This window comes from Mus caroli, unplaced genomic scaffold, assembly GCF_978045245.1.
Source record: "Mus caroli unplaced genomic scaffold, Mus_caroli_1 scaffold_9, whole genome shotgun sequence".
Classification (NCBI taxonomy): Eukaryota; Metazoa; Chordata; class Mammalia; order Rodentia; family Muridae; genus Mus; species Mus caroli.
This window is the reverse complement of record NW_028227264.1, coordinates 117,390,744-117,407,772: the sequence shown is the minus strand read 5'-3', so window position 1 is coordinate 117,407,772 and position 17,029 is coordinate 117,390,744. Positions and strand designations below refer to the sequence as shown.

Below are 17,029 nucleotides of genomic sequence, written 5' to 3'. Positions count from 1 at the left end.
TCTGCCCTGTATGAATGAGTTCCAGTCCTAACTCCGTTTGGTGATAAACAGCAACGTGTAAGCCAAACAAACCCTTTCCTCCCCAACTAAGACAAGACATCTAAGTAAACGGGCAATTCTCTAAAAAATTACGATTCGAAAGAGGAACGTAGCTGATATGACGGCCTTTGGTAAAGGTGCTTGCTCCCAAGCCCTACAGAATGAATTCAGTCCATCTGGTGGACGGAGAGAATTGACTCCCGAGTTATCCTCTGACCGTCACACAGGCACCCATACACACACACGTGATAACTAACTGTGGAAAATTCATCAAAGAGTCTCCTGTGCCTCTGAAGCAAAGACCTTCTTTTCAGTGCCAATTAGAAAAAACCGGTATCCTGGAGAAAACGGGCAGAGACATAAGCAAACAGGTCATAAAAAACTACGAAATGTCCAAAACTTAAAACTACACATTAGTTGCAAGGCATTTGACACTTCAATGGGTGGAAGCAGGGGGATCCATTCTGTGTCATCCTTAGCTCTGTAGAGACTTCCGAGTCTGCTCTATTTAATCCCTGTAACATTGTAAAAGTGGGGCTCCACGTTTTCAATCAGCGTGGATGGACTTTGAGTTGGTATTTGATGTTTGCAGATGAGAAAAGCCACTCATATTGTAACAGTGTGAATAAAAGTGAATATTGAGATCGAGTCTAGCCTGAATGAGTTCTCAGCCTCAAAAAACAAAACCAAAAATATATAATTTTTCACTTCCTCTCCAGCTCTGTAACTTTGAAACTGGACTGCATGCTTGCTACTATAATATGCCTCTTAGGAGTGCAATTAATATCTTGGGCATACAGGTAAATGTACTTGCTTCGTAGGTTTTACTAAAAAAAAAAAATTCGTGGGTAAAAAATTCTGTGGTTTAAACTTTTTCGAGGCAAATACGCCAAAATATGTTTAAATCTACAGTAGACGACAGTTAGTTGTCCATCCACTCTTACCTGTTTAGACGTTTTTTGGTTTTTTGTTTTGTTTTGTTTTTTGTTTTGTTTTTTTTTTTTTTTTTGTTTTACGAGACAGGGTTTCTCTGTATAGCCCTGGTTGTTCTGGAACTCACTGTAGACCAGGCTGGCCTCGAACTCAGAAATCCGCCTGCCTCTGCCTCCTGAGTGCTGGGATTAAAGGAGTGCACCACCACCGCCCGGCCTGTTTAGACTTTTAAAGATATTTTAAAATATGCTTTCAGTAAGTAATGCGTTGCCCCCTGCAGAGGATTAAAACAGCTCAGCACCGTGGGGTGTAAAACTGGCGGGGAATCTGCGCCGCCCAGTAAGTCGGGAATCGACCACAGAAACTCATCTTCCCTGGGAGCCAAGGGCTCCCCTCCAGCCTTGTTAAGCAACCCAGCGGGGCGCCCAGCGCGCCTGCGCGGCGGGATCACGTGGCTGCGCGGGGGCGGGGCTGGGAGGAGCCGCGGCGGACCCGCTCGGAGGGTGGCGGCCTATTACCTCGCAGCGCAGCGACCGGGACCCGGCTGGCGCATGCCTGTCTCGGGCCGGACCGTGGAGCGGACGGCTGCGGGCGCGCGGCGGCGGAGAGCCGGGGCAGCGGGAGAGCATCCGAGCGCCCCGCGGGGAGGCTGGACAGCCCGGGCTCGGCCGAGGACGCTGCTCCGCAGCCGGCGGGCATCATGGCATCGCTGGCGGACCGGGTCCGGGGCAACGGGCGCATCGCCGCCGGGCTCCTGTTCAACCTGCTGGTGTCCATCTGCATCGTGTTCCTCAACAAATGGATCTATGTACACCACGGCTTCCCCAACATGAGCCTGACCCTGGTGCACTTCGTGGTCACCTGGCTGGGCTTGTACATCTGCCAGAAACTGGACATCTTTGCCCCCAAAAGTCTGCCGCTCTCCAAGCTCCTCCTCCTGGCCCTCAGCTTCTGTGGCTTTGTGGTCTTCACCAACCTTTCTCTGCAGAACAACACCATAGGCACCTATCAGCTGGCCAAGGCCATGACCACGCCGGTGATCATAGCCATCCAAACCTTCTGGTACCAGAAGAGATTCTCCGTCAGAATACAGCTCACGCTGGTGAGTAGCTGCCGCTGCCGCTGCGCGAGCCTGGCCCTGCCCAGCTACCTGGCTGCCTTTCTCCCCGGGAAAATTGAATACACCTTGCTTATAGCCTGGCACGACGGAAGCCCATTCCCATAATGTTTACTCCACACACGAGCCAGGCCCTTATAAGAAGCTTATTTGGGGAGGAGTGGAAAAGGCCATCTCGACACACTGCTGCTTCTTAGTAAAAGGGTGTGTTCCTGATGGAAATCTTTAACTGCTGGGATTGATGAGGGAGAGAGCTGCCTTAATGGAACAGTTCAGTGTGTCAGGATATCTGCAAAAGCTCAACTTGGAAAGAAAAGAAAGTCCTCCTACCCCCAGGAATTCGAACCATAAGTGATAAACATGAAATGGTTTAGCATAAAATATCTCGGAATACGCCTTCAGTAGCACACTGCTGGGGGGGCCTTGTGTTTACATAAAAGGAGATTCGTTAAAATAACATTAGCACTTAGTGGTTTTTCGTTTTTTCCAGTCTTAATGCTTTCCTCCTTCCTTGTTTATGCTTATGTGTTAAGTACTGGCTTGGGGAATTATTTTACTCCCTGTAAATGTGTGTCGTGTTTCCTTAAAAAGCACAACGCACGGATTCATATTTTCTTCCAGATGTGGAGTTGGATGTGAATCTCTGTAGAGAAGGATTGGCAGTTTTCCCCAAACAAAAAAAACATATAATTCAGTGCTCCCCCACCCCACCCCCACTGGTATGTTTCCTTAGTGTTGTAAGACATCATTCTTGAATTTAATCTCACAGCATTTGTCTCTTTGTCTTTGCAGATTCCTATTACTGTAGGTGTAATCCTAAATTCTTATTACGATGTGAAGTTTCATTCCCTTGGAATGGTGTTTGCCGCCCTTGGTGTGGTAGTCACGTCCCTTTATCAAGTGGTTGGTAACTTTTTTTTTTTTTTCTTTCTGTGCCTTTTTAACAGATTTCGTAAATTTTGAAGCTGTAACCCAAGGTTTAGAGAATACAGTATAGAGACAATAGACATGGGAAGAAAGCGTAACTGAGGAGGTGATGAGAGCAGAGGAGACAGCAGCTCAGGTGTGCGATGCCCACCAAGTGCCCATTTGTAAGTGCACGGTACCCCTGCTTAAGCGCAGCTGGGGACAAACTTCTTGGAAGTCTTCACAAAATGAGCAGTAAAGTTTTGCTTCCTAAGTTCATCTGTCACATGTGTCATTTACCCTTTGATTATAAAGTCACTCGGGTGAAACGCACACACTTCCAAACCTTTGAACATGAAAAACATTCAGATGTGCATATTTTAAACTCAGAAGAAGTGCTGGTGTTACAACTTGCTCGTGGGCCTCTGATAACTTGTCTGTGTCCGTAGAGTGTTTTCTAGGCTTTTAGCTTCCTGTGCAAGCACGAGGCCTTGCCTGTAGCCAATATTCAGTTAATTTTTTTTCCATGGAGTCATTTCACTGCTGTAAATTGCCAACAAGCTGGCTTTTGTGTCCTGTGTAGTGGGGAGAGGTCTAGCAGGGTATGGGGCAGTGAAACAGTCTTCTCTCTATGCTGGAAACCTTGGTCTGGAAATGCTGGGTGTGCCTACAGGGAAATCAGAGCCAACCTATAACCAGTGTTACCTCTGCCACACAAACATCGGCTGGTGGTAAAGGAAGACATTCTAGCTAGGAATGTTAGCTCAGAGCTGTGCCCTAACACTTTACTGTTTCCTGCTGGGGTTGTCCCAGAAACACTGTTACTGTATTTTGGATGGGGTAGGGGAGTAAAGGGCTGAGGATTGGGCCTACAGCCTGTTAGCCTTCTAAACAAGCACTGTATACTGAGCTAAAATTCGCCCAGCCAGCTAACAACTTCAACAACACCCGCGGCTTCTGAGCCTTCTCCTATGGCTGTTGTCGTCCTGATGTTGAATTCATGACCTCGCACACACTAGCCGAGTAGCCAGCACTCAGCTACAGCCCCAGCTCTCTCTACCATTTATGTTTCACACCTTTCTTATTTTGTTTGTATGCACGTGTACATGTGTGTGCATGCACATGCGGGTCACTATGTGCACATAGAGGTCAGAGGGCAACTTTCAGGGACAGAGTCTGTTCTCTTCTTCTAACACCTGGGTCTCGGTGCCCCACCTTTGGTGGTGAGGTTTGGCTGCAGAGACCTTTACCCGCTGTTCTTGTTGTTGTAGTTGTTTTGATTTTGTGGATTTGTTTTGTTTTTTTTTTTGGGGTTTTTTTTTGGGGGGGTTTTTTTTTTTTTTGGTTTTTCGAAACAGGGTTTCTCTGTATAGCCCTGGCTGTCCTGGAACTCACTTTGTAGACCATGCTGGCCTCGAACTCAGAAATCCGCCTGCCTCTGCCTCCCGAGTGCTGGGATTAAAGGCGAGCGCCACCACGCCCGGCTGTGGATTTGTTTTGTTGATGGTTTTGTTTTGTTTTTGTTTTTCTTGAGACAAGACTATGTTGTTCTGACTGGCCTGGAACTCAACTTTTAAACAAAATTATATCTGCCTCTCGTAGCCAAACTGGGTTTCTACGGTTGTTTTGTTTTTTTTGGTTGGTTGGTTTTGTTTTGTTTTCTGCTGCTGGGAACAATAAGACAAGGTGGAAGAGGACTCTTTAGCTCTTGGCTAGAAAAAGATGGCGGGATGGTTTGTTTGACAAGACTTCCTGTATGCTCACCTGTGAAGACACAGTGAGGAGAGGCAGCAGTAACCCTACCCTTTAAGACACATGTGCCGCCCCATGTCTGTAGCTAGCCTGGGGAGTATCCCTCCAAGCTGAGGAGAGTCCTGAGGAGCACGGAGGAAGAAATGGCAGTTCTGCACTCAGAGTGACAAGGCTAGACTAGAGGGGAGTAAGTTAATTTAACTCGGAGGCACAGAAGTTTGCTCAGCAGTGAAGTCTTAAGGCCTGTCCTTTCACATGTTTGAAACCGTGGAGCACTTGGGGAGCACTTGATGTATTTGGTGAAGCTAGACTATAGATGTGTTTCGAGAAGGCGAATGCCAGGTAGCTAAGCCAGACAGCAAAGTCTTACTGTTGCTCGGAGGAGATGTCTTTATTCTGCAGACACCAGCAAAGGAGAATATTTAGACTGGGAAGAGGCTTTATCGTAATCTGTATTTAAGGAAAATCTAGTGGTGGTGGAGGGTACAAAAGAGAAGAAGGGTGAAGAACCAGGCAGGGGTGTGAGCCCAGGACCGTGAGGAGGAATTAGGACCCGAGTGACTGGGAGCCGGCAGAGTTAAGGAGAGAGGGCGGCAGTACGGACGGAGGCAGCACAAGGGAAGCTCATTTCTAGACAGAAGGAGCTTGGTCTGAAGCCTGGCCCTGCAGACTAAGCAGGAAGCTGGGTCGGCTGAGAAGTTCCAGATACTCGGGCTGTGAGACCGGGCATGGAGGCCAGTGCTAGGGTGCTTGCCCAGCATGCAGGAGGCCCCAAGTTCTACCCCTAGGACAGAAATATTTGTAAAAGGCGCTCAAGGAGCAATGTCAGAGCTGTCTGTGGCTGCAGATAGGAGAAGCTGTGGGTCAGGTGGTACTGTGCGTCTGGCTTGGGAGGGGGTGGGTGTGCTCACATAGGGTGTGGGAGAAATGGTGGCCAGAAGCTAGGCTGAGACAGCCGACCCTAGCAGTCAGGGAGGCTAGCACAGACAGGAAGGTGAGCCGGCACTGTCTGCAACTTTCCTGTTCTTGCTCACAGCCTCTCCTCTAAGCAGGCCGGGGAAGAATCAGCGCTTTGTCCTTCAGAGCCTCCGAAGAGGCCTAGTGAAAGGCGGCAGGAGTGTGGCTCACATTTCCTGGTTTTACATTCTGGTCTTGGTGAATTCCTATAGACTTGCCTTGCGTATGTTTCAGAATACCTAGGTTTAGGAAGCGGATCTATAGAGGTTGCTCCAAAGCCAGGCTGTTCCTGCCAGACCTGATTCAAGCTGTTGGCTGAATGCTCTGCAGAGCCTCTCGTCAGTCATATTTGTGAAGTATTTTTAAGGACGTGGGCTATGGAGTTTTGAGGTTTTTACTGAATGAGACAGTATTTTAGGGATTTCAGTTACTCCACTGTGCCCAGGTGTATTTGTGAGAAATCCAAGTTCTCTGGAGAGAAAACTGTCTTCTGCCACTGAAGTGGCTCCGAAGTCCACATACCTTTCAAGCCACACACTGGGGTCCACCTCTCACGGAAATTTCCATCCCCTCCCTGTTCCCCTGGTGTCCCTGGCGCATGGGGTTCCTGTTGCGTTTACTTCCTGCTATTTAGTACTCGGGAGAATAGAGGGGTGCCTACCGCTCCCCTCTCCGAGGCATTGAAACGTCGTCACTAGATGAGCACGTACCACGTTCCGAGTCCCTCATGTCTCCCTTTAGAGTTTGTAGAATCGTGAGGTTTGTCCTCGTCCCCTAGCCTGACCCCATCCGCCGTGTTGCTTTGACAAAGGCTGCTTCTCTGTGTGCCTGATGTGTTTTTCTCCCGGTTGCCAGTGGGTCGGAGCCAAGCAGCACGAACTGCAGGTGAACTCCATGCAGCTACTTTACTACCAGGCCCCCATGTCTTCTGCCATGCTACTGGTGGCTGTGCCCTTCTTCGAGCCAGTGTTTGCAGAGGGAGGAATATTTGGTCCCTGGTCAGTTTCTGCTTTGGTAAGTTCTAATGGTCCCGGGGCCTGAGAGGGTGCACCGATCACCCCTTTCCTAATGTAGTTTGTGGATGTGGGAGCACAACCTCAAGTTTATTCTCACATGTGATCCCCATGAGACTTATTTGTTCATTACAACGATTCTCTTGGTTTATTTGTAGCTTATGGTACTGCTGTCTGGAGTAATCGCTTTCATGGTGAACTTATCGATTTACTGGATCATTGGGAACACGTCACCAGTCACGTATCCTTTCTGATGTGTATAGTCTTCCTTTCTCATCTGGGACACTGTCACATGGCCTTGGTTACATAGGCTGGATGGCTGTTATATTTCATTAGAACAGGAGTATTTCTGCATGCGTGTCTGTGCACACGAGCATGCCTGATGCCTTTGGAGGCCAGAGAAGCCATCAGATTCCCTGGAACTGAGGTTACAGAGGACTGTGAGCTACCGTGTGGGTGCTGGGAATCTAACCCTGGTCCTTTGGAAGAGCAGCTGGTGGTCTCAACTGCTCAGAGAGACACTGATCACTCCAGAACTGTTCTGAATTTTTAAGAATGTCTTTCCAGTGTCTACAGAGTCTATTAACTGAGAAACTGACTTTGCTTTCTGTAAAGGAATACTTTCTTAGGTAGTAGTGACCTTTTCTCTTACACAAACTGACTCAGCACCTAGACTTCCTGATAGTGGGTCCAAGGGATATTTACTGAATGCATAGAGGAGTGGAAGCTTAGGTTTGAGCCACTTTTCAGTGTAGTCAGCTTATGTAATGGACGATAATTTCACATCCTCCATGTATTTGAGGCCTGGGCTATAGACTGAGATCTCATTTATAAAAACTGGAGGAGAGAACCCATGCTGATTTATATAACTGAGTAAATGCTGAGAGTCAAAAGTACAAATACCCTATTTTCCAAATATCAATAAGTAGCAATGATCATCATTTCTTTCAGAAACCCAGGACTCAAAATGTATCTTGTGCTGGATACTGTTCAAAATGTCTGCAGACTTTGCTCACGTGAGAAACTGGACTAGAAGAGGTGGAAAGAAGGGAAGCCATCAGACAGGCACTGCCACTTCTAATTTATAATGATGCTAGTTTGTGGGGTTACACAGTGGCCCAGCAGTGAGGAGCTTGCTGTTCATCCAGAGGACCTGAGTTTGGTTCTCAGCGCCCACGATAGGCTGTTCACAGTTATTGTAAGTCCAGCTCTAGGGATGTGAAGGCTTTCTCTGGCCTACACACACACACAGAGGGAGGGGTGTTGGGGGTAAAAATGCGTATCTTTAAGTGCCAGCTTATTACCCAGAGGGAATCGAGACACATTTCCAAATAGCACCAAGAGGTTTACTGAACAATGAATGTGAAGCAGTAAGCTCAGGCCCCATATGTGATTCAGAGGCTGTCCGGGGAGATAGGGCAGTTTTGAGGCGGCCTGGCATGCAGGTAGAGTTGTGGTTGCACGGTCCGGGTACAGCTAGTCCTCAGCTGCAGGTGGTCCCGAGTCACTGTAGCACTGTGATGTGAGGGGTGAGTGAGGTTACCACAAACAAGTCAGGGGAAAGACCGATTCCTAGGGCACTGCACCTCCAGAGTTCATAGAGAGGAGGAGAGCGGTGAGAAGTCCGCGTGAGGAGGGCTGGGAACCGCAGTGTTGAGTGCTGCCGGATAGTCAGGTTTCTGGAAGCTTGGCAGTTAGCTCTGACAAGACCTAGTGAGGCAAGGCCACTGCCGGTGTTGACCAGAGCACTTCCGGGTGTGGCAGGGCCTGACTGGAGCAGGGCGAACTGGAGCCTTTGCCGATTCAGTTCCTAAGAAGAGCCACTGAAGAGTGTCCCTGCCTGCTTCTCAGCTCTGTCCTGTCTGCTTTCTGTCCTCCTTCAGTGTCTGCCTGCCTGGGCACTGCAGGTCTTTCTGCCCCAGCTCCAAGCCACCAGCCTTTTATTATGCAAAAAGCCACGCTCCTTACTCAACCAGCTCTCTTTGGGGCTAAGCCCTTACTCAACCAGCTCTCTTTGGGGCTAAGCGACCTTCCCCACTGCAGCCTGCCTTTCATTTCTGAGCAGCTAATTGAGATAAGGAGTATCTCACTGTGGCATTGTGATAACCATCCCTGGGTGTAAACTCTAGATCACAGATATCAGCTCCACTGTGTCAAACCATTGAAGGGAAAAAGCCAGCCAGCAGGTGCCCTGGGCGCTGTCTAGAGGGCTGCTGGTGAGTGGGTCTCTTTGGTGCTTTTTTGTCTCCTGGAAAGCCCCTGTGGCCCAGGCTGGTCTCATTTACTGTGTGGCTGAGAATGACGTTGACCTCCAATCTTCCCACTTCAGCCTCCGAAGAGCTGGGACCACAAGCCTGCAGTGCTGTGCCCAGGAACTGAGCCTGTGCACAGAGGTCATACACAGCCATGTCCCTGCCCTGTGTCCTTCCATTCCTGTGAACCTGACTATGTTGTGGGAGCTCTTGTGGATCCACTGAGGTCGCTTATAAACCCAGGGACCTAAGGTTGGGCTCAGTCCGCTCACTGACACCATCACTGCAAAGAGAGTGACAGGGAAGTGGCTAAGAAGTTAGGGACGGTAACGTGTACAGTGCTGGGCGGTCCTGCCATGCACCGGTGCTTATAGCACCAGTAACTGTAGCTTACAGTTAGCATGATGGGGCTTGCTGTAAGTCTAGAACTCAGGACCTTCAGAAGAACAGTCAGTGCTCTTAACTGATGAGCCATCTCTCCAGTACCCCCCCTTTTTTTTTAAAGATTTATTTTATGTATATGAATGAGTACCCTGTAGCTATCTTCAGACACACCAGAAGATAGCTACAGGTGCTGGGATTAAAAGCGTGTGCCACCACACCCGGCTGCTTGCTGTATTCTGAAACTTGCAGGTATTCCTTCTTGATCCACATCAACTGAACAAGGTAGACACAAGATCATCTTACCTTCAATAGGCAGAGGCAGAGAATCTGAGGTATAGAGTGGTGGCTGCTTCTAAGTTGTTGCTGGGGAGAACGTGCAGGTTTGTAGTATACATCTGAAAAATAAAACAGCATTGTTTAGATATGAAGAATGATTGTCTATAACATGGCAAGAGAATCATTGTACCTCTGAACCTTGCTCAGGTTTCTGTGTGCGGTTTGATTTTTTTATTTTTTGATATGAGCAATGACTCAGGAAAACATTTTAGCCCCATAATGCAGTACGTTAGATCACAGCCTGAACTTTGGAGCTCAGTAAGTCCACCTTTGTTTGGACTCCCAGCACTTGAACTCCGTCATTTGCCTGTTGCAGTTGCTCTGGTGAGATGACTCAGCAGGTGTCCCTTCCACCAAGCCTGACCTGAGTTCAGTCCCTGGGGCCCACAAGGTGTGGCCATAAACTGACCTCTGACCTCCATACTTGTGCCTTTGTGTGTACATGCGCATGTTCACATATACAATGCACACACACACACACACACACACACACGACCACATAAAATCAGTGTTTTTTTAAACTTATTAAAGGATCTGAGCTTCCACAGTTGAGAAGTGGGGAGACTGGGAAGCAGTGGAGGGAGGGGGGTGCTCATGGAAGAGTACCTAACAGAGCAGTGGCAGGTGCTGATGGTGCTCCCTCTGGCTCCTCTCGGCCTTGCCCACCTAATCTTAGGCATACTGGAAGTTCTCATCACATCAGCTCCCTGGCACCTGGCACCTCTCAGCTCATTGCCAGTGACAGGTGATTAGGAATGCCATGCCGTAGCATAACCATAAAGTCCTATGCAAAGTGTCTCCTCTGTACCTTGCTGTGCATGCCTTTCTCACCCCCACCCCCACCCCCCGTGCTGTCCCCTTTGGAGAGGTCACCAGGAACGCTTGAGGAGGCAGTCTCCTGTCACTTTGGAGTGTGTATGTGTAGCAGGTCCAACAGGAAAGAATAAGTATGGGTTGGGATCAGCAGTCAAGAGCGCACCCTGCTCTTACAGGGGACCTGCGTTTGGTTCCAAACACCCACTTGGAATGGCCACAACCTCCTGTAATTCCAACCCCAGGGAATTCAACACCCTCTTCTGGCCTCCGTGGCGTCACACTCACAGGTACACACACAGTTTTCATGCCGTGTCACCATTTTCACACCAGTCAATTGCTAAGACCATGGCTGAAGAGAGTATGAGCTGCCTGCCCAGCATGCTCCAAGTGTGTGTGTGTTCTTTAAGTGCGTGTCAGCCGCTGCGTCTGTGTTGTATGAGATTCTTTCCAGCCACAGGTAGCTGCTGCTGTGTTGGTACTGTCCTGTGGGCCCGTGTGACCCTGACATCTGCTCGCTGCCCCTTTGTCTCCTTACCTGAACACCTCAGCTACAACATGTTCGGACACTTCAAGTTCTGCATCACTCTCTGCGGAGGATACATTCTATTTAAGGATCCCCTGTCGGTAAACCAGGGACTCGGCATCCTATGCACCCTCTTCGGCATCCTCACCTACACCCACTTTAAACTCAGCGAGCAGGAAGGCAGTAAGAGTAAGCTGGTCCAACGGCCCTGAGCTTTGGCAGAGAAGAGAAAGGCGGATCATGAGGACGAGAAGTGACAAACGTGCGCGTCGTCTATGGAAAAGCTCCCTGTGGAACTCAGTCAGTGCCGTACAAGAAGTATTTTCTTCGCGGATAATGACAATTTTTAGTACCTTTTATCGATTTAATTTTTAAAAGCCAAAATGGTTCAGGCTTCTCAAAGACTTAATGGACCTGGAGCTGGCACTCGGTAGTAGAGTGTTTGCCTCACACGCGTGAGACCCTGGCCTCCAACTCCAGCACCATCAAAGAAATGCTAGCAACTGCCTAGAAGATGGCTTCACCCTGCCAGCTGAAGCACGGGAGAGTTCGGCTCCATAGGAATGACAGAGTGCTCCGGCGCTGCAGCTGTGCCATGGCTGTCGGTGTCCAATGTCCCTGTTCTCCCAGGGAAGGGCACACCAGCCTGCTGGCTCAGCCAAGCCTTCCTGTCGGGAAGTTGAAGTTCTTTGTCGTTCAGACACAGTGGTGGTCAGAGTGGTTTTGAGACTGGGTCTCACCGTGTCGCCCTGAGCGGTCTGGAATTCTCTACATAGCCCAAACTGGCTTCGGACTCTACCACTCCATGTAGCCTTTAGCTTTCTAATTTCGCTGCAGAACTGAAACATTTATAGAAAGCTGTCATCGACATGCTCATGAAACCAATTACATCTCTGAAAGTATCACTTTTTCAGTAGAAAATTAATCTAAGATGTTCTTCCCTGTTAGACAGGGCAGGAGTGCTTGAGCCCAAAGCCCGCTCAACAACAGCACAGCTCTTCCTGTGCTAGAGAGGGCGTCTGCAGTTGTAACAGTGTCGGTGAGACTGACAGTCTCATTGGGCTTCTCGCGGCTTTGGGCTTTGAGTGAGTTCTAGATACTATATATGGAGTCACGGGAAAACCCATCTTTAAACGGCTCAAAGCAAAGCTGTAAAGGGCCAGCAGGTAGAGCCAGTAACCGAGTCCCTGCCCAGCACTCATAGGTGGGTTCGCCGTCGTCCTGGTAACTGCTTCCCAGCTTGCTTAATCCTTTCATCCCAGTGATTTCTGATGTGGCCTCCCTCCTGTACTCCCTGCCTTCCACATCCTGAGCAGTAGATAAGGAGCCTTGTATGTATTGGAAACTGGACTGGACCAGGCCTTGCAGTTTATGTGTCAAATCAGAGCAAAGGCTGCCCAAGTTCTAGGCAGAAACTTGGTGAAAAACAGGAAAGATATGAAAGAGAGGTAGAAAACTAGCTAATATTTAGCTACTTGTGTGAGGTTCCAGAGGAATTGAGAAATGTTTTTAATTGAGATGCAGACAGAATACATGGGGCTCCAGCAAATAGAGCCCTGGTTATCTAACTGCAAAAGTGTGTGTCTGCCTCCAGGTATCTTGTCATTTTGCCATTCACAGCAGCCGTTGATGACCTCAGAAGAGTCAGATCTCTTGGAATAATAACTTTTTCTCAGCATACACTTTCTGTGAGAAAGCAGCTTAAGACAAAGAGACGTGTCTTGTGATAATACATTTTATCTTGAATTTTCTTCTTTTTCACAGAGAGAGGTAACTTTTAATATATTAGATTTTTTGTTGGTAGTGGTAGTTTTTAGGGTTTTTTTTTTTTTAACCAAATAAAAAAGCCTGGGTTGTATCCCCAGCACTGCCAAAACAAAGCCTTTTCAAGTAATCAGGCAACAGGAGTGGACAAGACACACTCCTAGATCTCAAGGTTGGACAGTGAGTCAGGGCTACACGTTCCTTGGCTGTGTAGACCGCACAGACTTCCAGGGCAGCCCGAATCACATAGTGAGTTCTGTTAAGGGCAAAGGAGGTGTGCCTGGTCTAGGACTTTTTTTTTTTTTTTCCTGGCCTCACTAAATGTGTATTTTGGAGAATGGCGTTGTCTGCTGTGTATCAGTCCATGTGCTTCCGTGGGTTTTAAGTCTTTGTTTTAAATGTTGTCCTCAGTTTACAGACTTGTGTTATTATGCCAAGAACTGCAGAACATGCCGTCTTTGCCATCATGGACCTTTGGAATCATGCTCAAGAAACATTTTCTGTGTATGTTTAAATCAATGTTTAACAGTTTCCCAGAAGCTAAGGGAAAGCCTTCCAGCACAGAGAGCCTCAGGTTTCTGTGCATTAGGAACAACGGAGCTGATTTGTACTGCGTACAAATCTTAGCTGTAGGTAAGCCCTGGGGACAGGGCGGTTTGAATAGGTAGGTGTGTGGGGTATAATAAGTGGCTGGTGTCAGTAGCAGTGAGGGACAGAGTGGTAGTATGGTGAGTCAAGGCGTGTTTACATACGTGAATAAACTCTCTACTATTAGAACCATACAGGCTGATAAGCAGTGTTTTACACCCTGAAGACTTTCATCTAGTTGAAAATTCCCAAGGAAAACGCACTGATGCCCTGGAGCAAGCAGAATGACCACAATGGCAGACACTAGGTAGCACTGTCTTTTTGTTGCCAATGGAACTGAATGTAGTTTTTAATCCTACTAGTACTAGTCAAATGGCTAAACTTAAACTCTGCTAAAAAACGATAAGGACCCTCTGTTCTCACTTATGTCTTGCGTACTAGAGCCCGTGAAGAAAGTGGGCCTCTGCATATGTGGAAGTGCTAGTCTGTTCTGCTTGCAAACCCACAGCTCCAATGCAGCAAAATTCCAAGTCCCTTGTCGACTAATGGAGGGGGTCAGTGGGGAGGGTCATTGGAAGATGGTTCAGTGGGTTAAAATACTTGCTGCCCAAGCGTGAGAACTTGAGTTTGAGTTCCTGGCACCTACATTAAAAGGGGGAAAAAAAACAGGCATGGGGGACTGTTCAGGCGCCGTGGGACAGTCAAGGGGGTCTGCAAGAGAGAGAGTGGGGACTGAGTGGCAAGAGACTTGAAGAATGGAGACAAAACAGGCTGTCTGATCAAGTCAAGTCTCGTTTATTGGAAGTCAGCTATGGGTATATATGCACTCACTGGGGAGGGCAGCTGGAGACACTTAACCACAAGCCCAGGATGTATAGGAGAAAAACAAGTTGTTATCAGAGTGTTCAGCCGTGGTGGGCTTCTTGCAGAAACATGATGCTAGGAAAACAAGTCTCTCATCAGGGTGGAAAAGGACCACCTGCAAGTAACTAGCCCGAGATGGCTGCAGAGCTGATAGCGGCTTTCTGCTCAGAGTCGGCTCCCAACAGGGGACTAGAGAGATGGCTCTTTTCCCAGCGCCCACATGACAGCCCACAAGCATCTATAACTCCAATTCCAGGAGCTGGATGGCCTTTCCAGGCTCCACGGGTACCCGTTATGCAAGTGGTACATAGACAGACATGCAGGCACAACAGCCATGCAGACCAGGCTGGCCTTGAACTCAGGGATCTCTGCCTCCTTAAAGGCTTGGGCCATCCAGCCTGGCCCTACACATAAAGTTTTAAAAATAGAAGCTAAGTGCAACTATATGGAAACCTTTAAACCCAGTACTGTGGGGGATGGAGAGGCAGGAGGATTCCCCGGGGCTTGATGGGTCCAGCCCAGTTTCTGTGAGAGGTCTCTCTGGAACAAGGCTGCACGACAGAGGACACCTACTGGCTTCCTCTAATTCTGCATGCAGTGTATATATACTTCCAAATAAAACAGACAGCATTAAGATAATGGGAAGGAGTCAGGTGTGGCTGTACTCGCCTTTAATTGCCTCCCTCAGAGGCCGAGGAATGTGGGTCTTTGAATTCGAAGCCCTCCTAATCGATATACAGAATTCTAGACCTACTCGGAGTTGCCTAGTGAGACTGCTGCTACCTGATGCTTGCTTGCTTGCAGGCCGCCTGGTCTGGGTTGGAAAGAGAAGAAGCCTATTTGTTGAGGGTCAGGTGAGTTATCTGCAGCCTTGGACATGCCTATGTGCATCTGGATGGTGTGTGTGTGTTCTGTGCTATCTCAGTAGTAATGACAGTATAAAGAAACCATTCTCTGAATGCGGCCTTTCCTGTGCTTCAGTCTTTAAAATACCTCTTAAGACTTGCTGTGTTGCTGGGCGTGGTGGCGCACGCCTTTAATCCCAGCACTTGGGAGGCAGAGGCAGGCGGATTTCTGAGTTCGAGGCCAGCCTGGTCTACAAAGTGAGTTCCAGGACAGCCAGGGCTACACAGAGAAACCCTGTCTCGAAAAAAACAACAACAACAAAAAAAAAAAACAAAAAAAAAATCACTAATACCTTAACATTTATTTCAGAACAACCTTAGTTGCTGAAAGCACAGTAAATTCACTTGTTTTGAGATGGGCCTCCCGCAGCCAAGGCTGGCCTGGATATGTAACCGAGATTGATATAGTCTTCCTGCCTTTACCTCCAGAGCACCTGGCTTACAGCTGTGAGGCACAACACCCAGCTAACTGTTGAACTTTTAAGGTTTCCCTTTTCCAACCTAATATTCTGTACCTAGCGTGCACTCTCCGTTTCCTGTTTCTTCAGTTAGAAATCAAGTCTACATTCATTGCGGGACAGGAGTGGGTGGGTCTTACCAGTCACCCTGGGAGACACAGAATCAGTCTGAGATCTTCTAGGACTCCCTGTGGCAATGGCGGGCCTCCTGATCTGTCTCTGGCTGGAGCTGAAGAGCCAAGCCAACCCCCACAGCCTGTACATCTTAGAGAATTATGGAGAGACTCGTTGACCACAACTGTAAGAGTCAAAAAATAAACGTTCACGCAGATAGTGTTTCGCTTGCACCTACGTCTGTACCACAAGCACGGCTGGTTCTCGCAGAGGCCAGAAGAGGGCATTCCACACCCTGGAACTAGAGTTACAGAGGGCTTGGGAGCCACCATGGGGATCCTGGGGAAAGAACCAAGCCCTCTTCAAGAGCAGCAAGGACTCTTAACTGCTGAGCCGTCTCCAGCCCTCAGAATATACAACAAAAATGTGGGAAGGGGAAAAAGAAAAAAGACTGGATTTTGTTTGAAACATTCATATTTGCTCGCATCTACTCTAAAGGTTTAAGTGAGCCAGTTTCTCTTTATTACCTTGTAGTCAGGGCAGATCCTGTGCCATCTCATCTGTGGAACTTGATCAAAGTTGAAGACTCTTATATCATTTGATCCAAGGGACAGAGATGGTGAGGTGGCTGGTTGTGCCTCATTCCAACTCTTTTGTTTGTTTGTTTGGTTTTCAAGACAGGGTTTCTTTGTGTACCCTTGGCTGTCCTGGAACTCACTCTATAGACCAGGCTGGCCTGGAACTCAGAAATCCACCTGTCTCTGTCTCTCAAGTGCTGGGATTAAAGGGTGTGCCACCACCACCCGGCTCATTCAACTCTTAAACATCCCAAGCTGGCTGTGGATGTTCAGAATCACCGGAGCTGCGAGAAGAGCCTGGGCAGACCTGTGGCTGCTGAAGCAGCTACCAGGCTGCAGGCTGCCTGTTCCGGGTTGGGAAGGAGAGCCCCATTGGGTAAGGGTGTCTGTAGCTGTCACTTGCAGCTTTGGGCGCATCCCTGAGCAACTGGGTGTCATGTTCGGTTTTCTTTGTTTTGTTTTTAGTAATTTTTAAATTTTTTACATAAACATTTTAAAACATTTGATTGTGGATTTCTTTTTTTTTTTTTTTTAAGATTTATTATTATATCTAAGTACACTGTAGCTATCTTCAGGCACACCAGAAGAGGGCATCAGATCTCATTAAGGATGGTTGTGAGCCACCATGTGGTTCCTGGGACTTGAACTTAGGACCTTTGGAAGAGCAGTCGGTGCTCTTAACTGCTTGAGCCATCTCTCCAGCCTTTTTTGTGAGCTTCACACCATGCAT

The 17,029-nt window shown here is 48.2% G+C and overlaps 1 protein-coding gene and 1 long non-coding RNA gene across 4 annotated transcripts; one reads left to right on the top strand and one right to left on the bottom strand.

Annotated features, from left to right (window-relative positions):
- Positions 1-1,452: 1,452 nt before the first annotated feature.
- Slc35e3 (solute carrier family 35 member E3) lies at positions 1,453-16,793 on the top strand. Of its 2 annotated transcripts, none has more exons than XM_029482730.2 (5): positions 1,453-2,074; positions 2,882-2,992; positions 6,560-6,718; positions 6,876-6,958; positions 15,460-16,793. In XM_029482730.2, the coding sequence occupies exons 1-5, from the start codon at positions 1,673-1,675 to the stop codon at positions 15,623-15,625; spliced, it is 921 nt and encodes a 306-aa protein (XP_029338590.1). In that variant the 5' UTR covers positions 1,453-1,672; the 3' UTR covers positions 15,626-16,793. The 2 variants fall into 2 exon arrangements, with proteins under 2 accessions (XP_029338590.1, XP_021030813.1); XM_021175154.3 differs by lacking the exon at positions 15,460-16,793 and adding an exon at positions 11,054-13,574.
- Positions 8,073-9,984, bottom strand: LOC110303918 (uncharacterized). Of its 2 annotated transcripts, none has more exons than XR_015048467.1 (3): positions 9,820-9,984; positions 9,657-9,748; positions 8,073-8,527 (listed from the first exon to the last, which is right to left on the bottom strand). It is a non-coding gene; the product is annotated as an uncharacterized LOC110303918 (long non-coding RNA). The 2 variants fall into 2 exon arrangements; XR_002378979.3 differs by having other exon boundaries at positions 8,073-8,232.
- Positions 16,794-17,029: the final 236 nt, after the last annotated feature.

Coding starts and splice junctions, on each gene's coding strand:
- Slc35e3 (XM_021175154.3), top strand. CDS start 1,673: ATGGCATCGCTGGCGGACCGGGTCCGGGGCAACGGGCGCATCGCCGCC. Junction 2,075..2,881: donor TCAGAATACAGCTCACGCTG/GTGAGTAGCTGC, acceptor TTGTCTTTGCAG/ATTCCTATTACTGTAGGTGT. Junction 6,959..11,053: donor GGGAACACGTCACCAGTCAC/GTATCCTTTCTG, acceptor TGAACACCTCAG/CTACAACATGTTCGGACACT.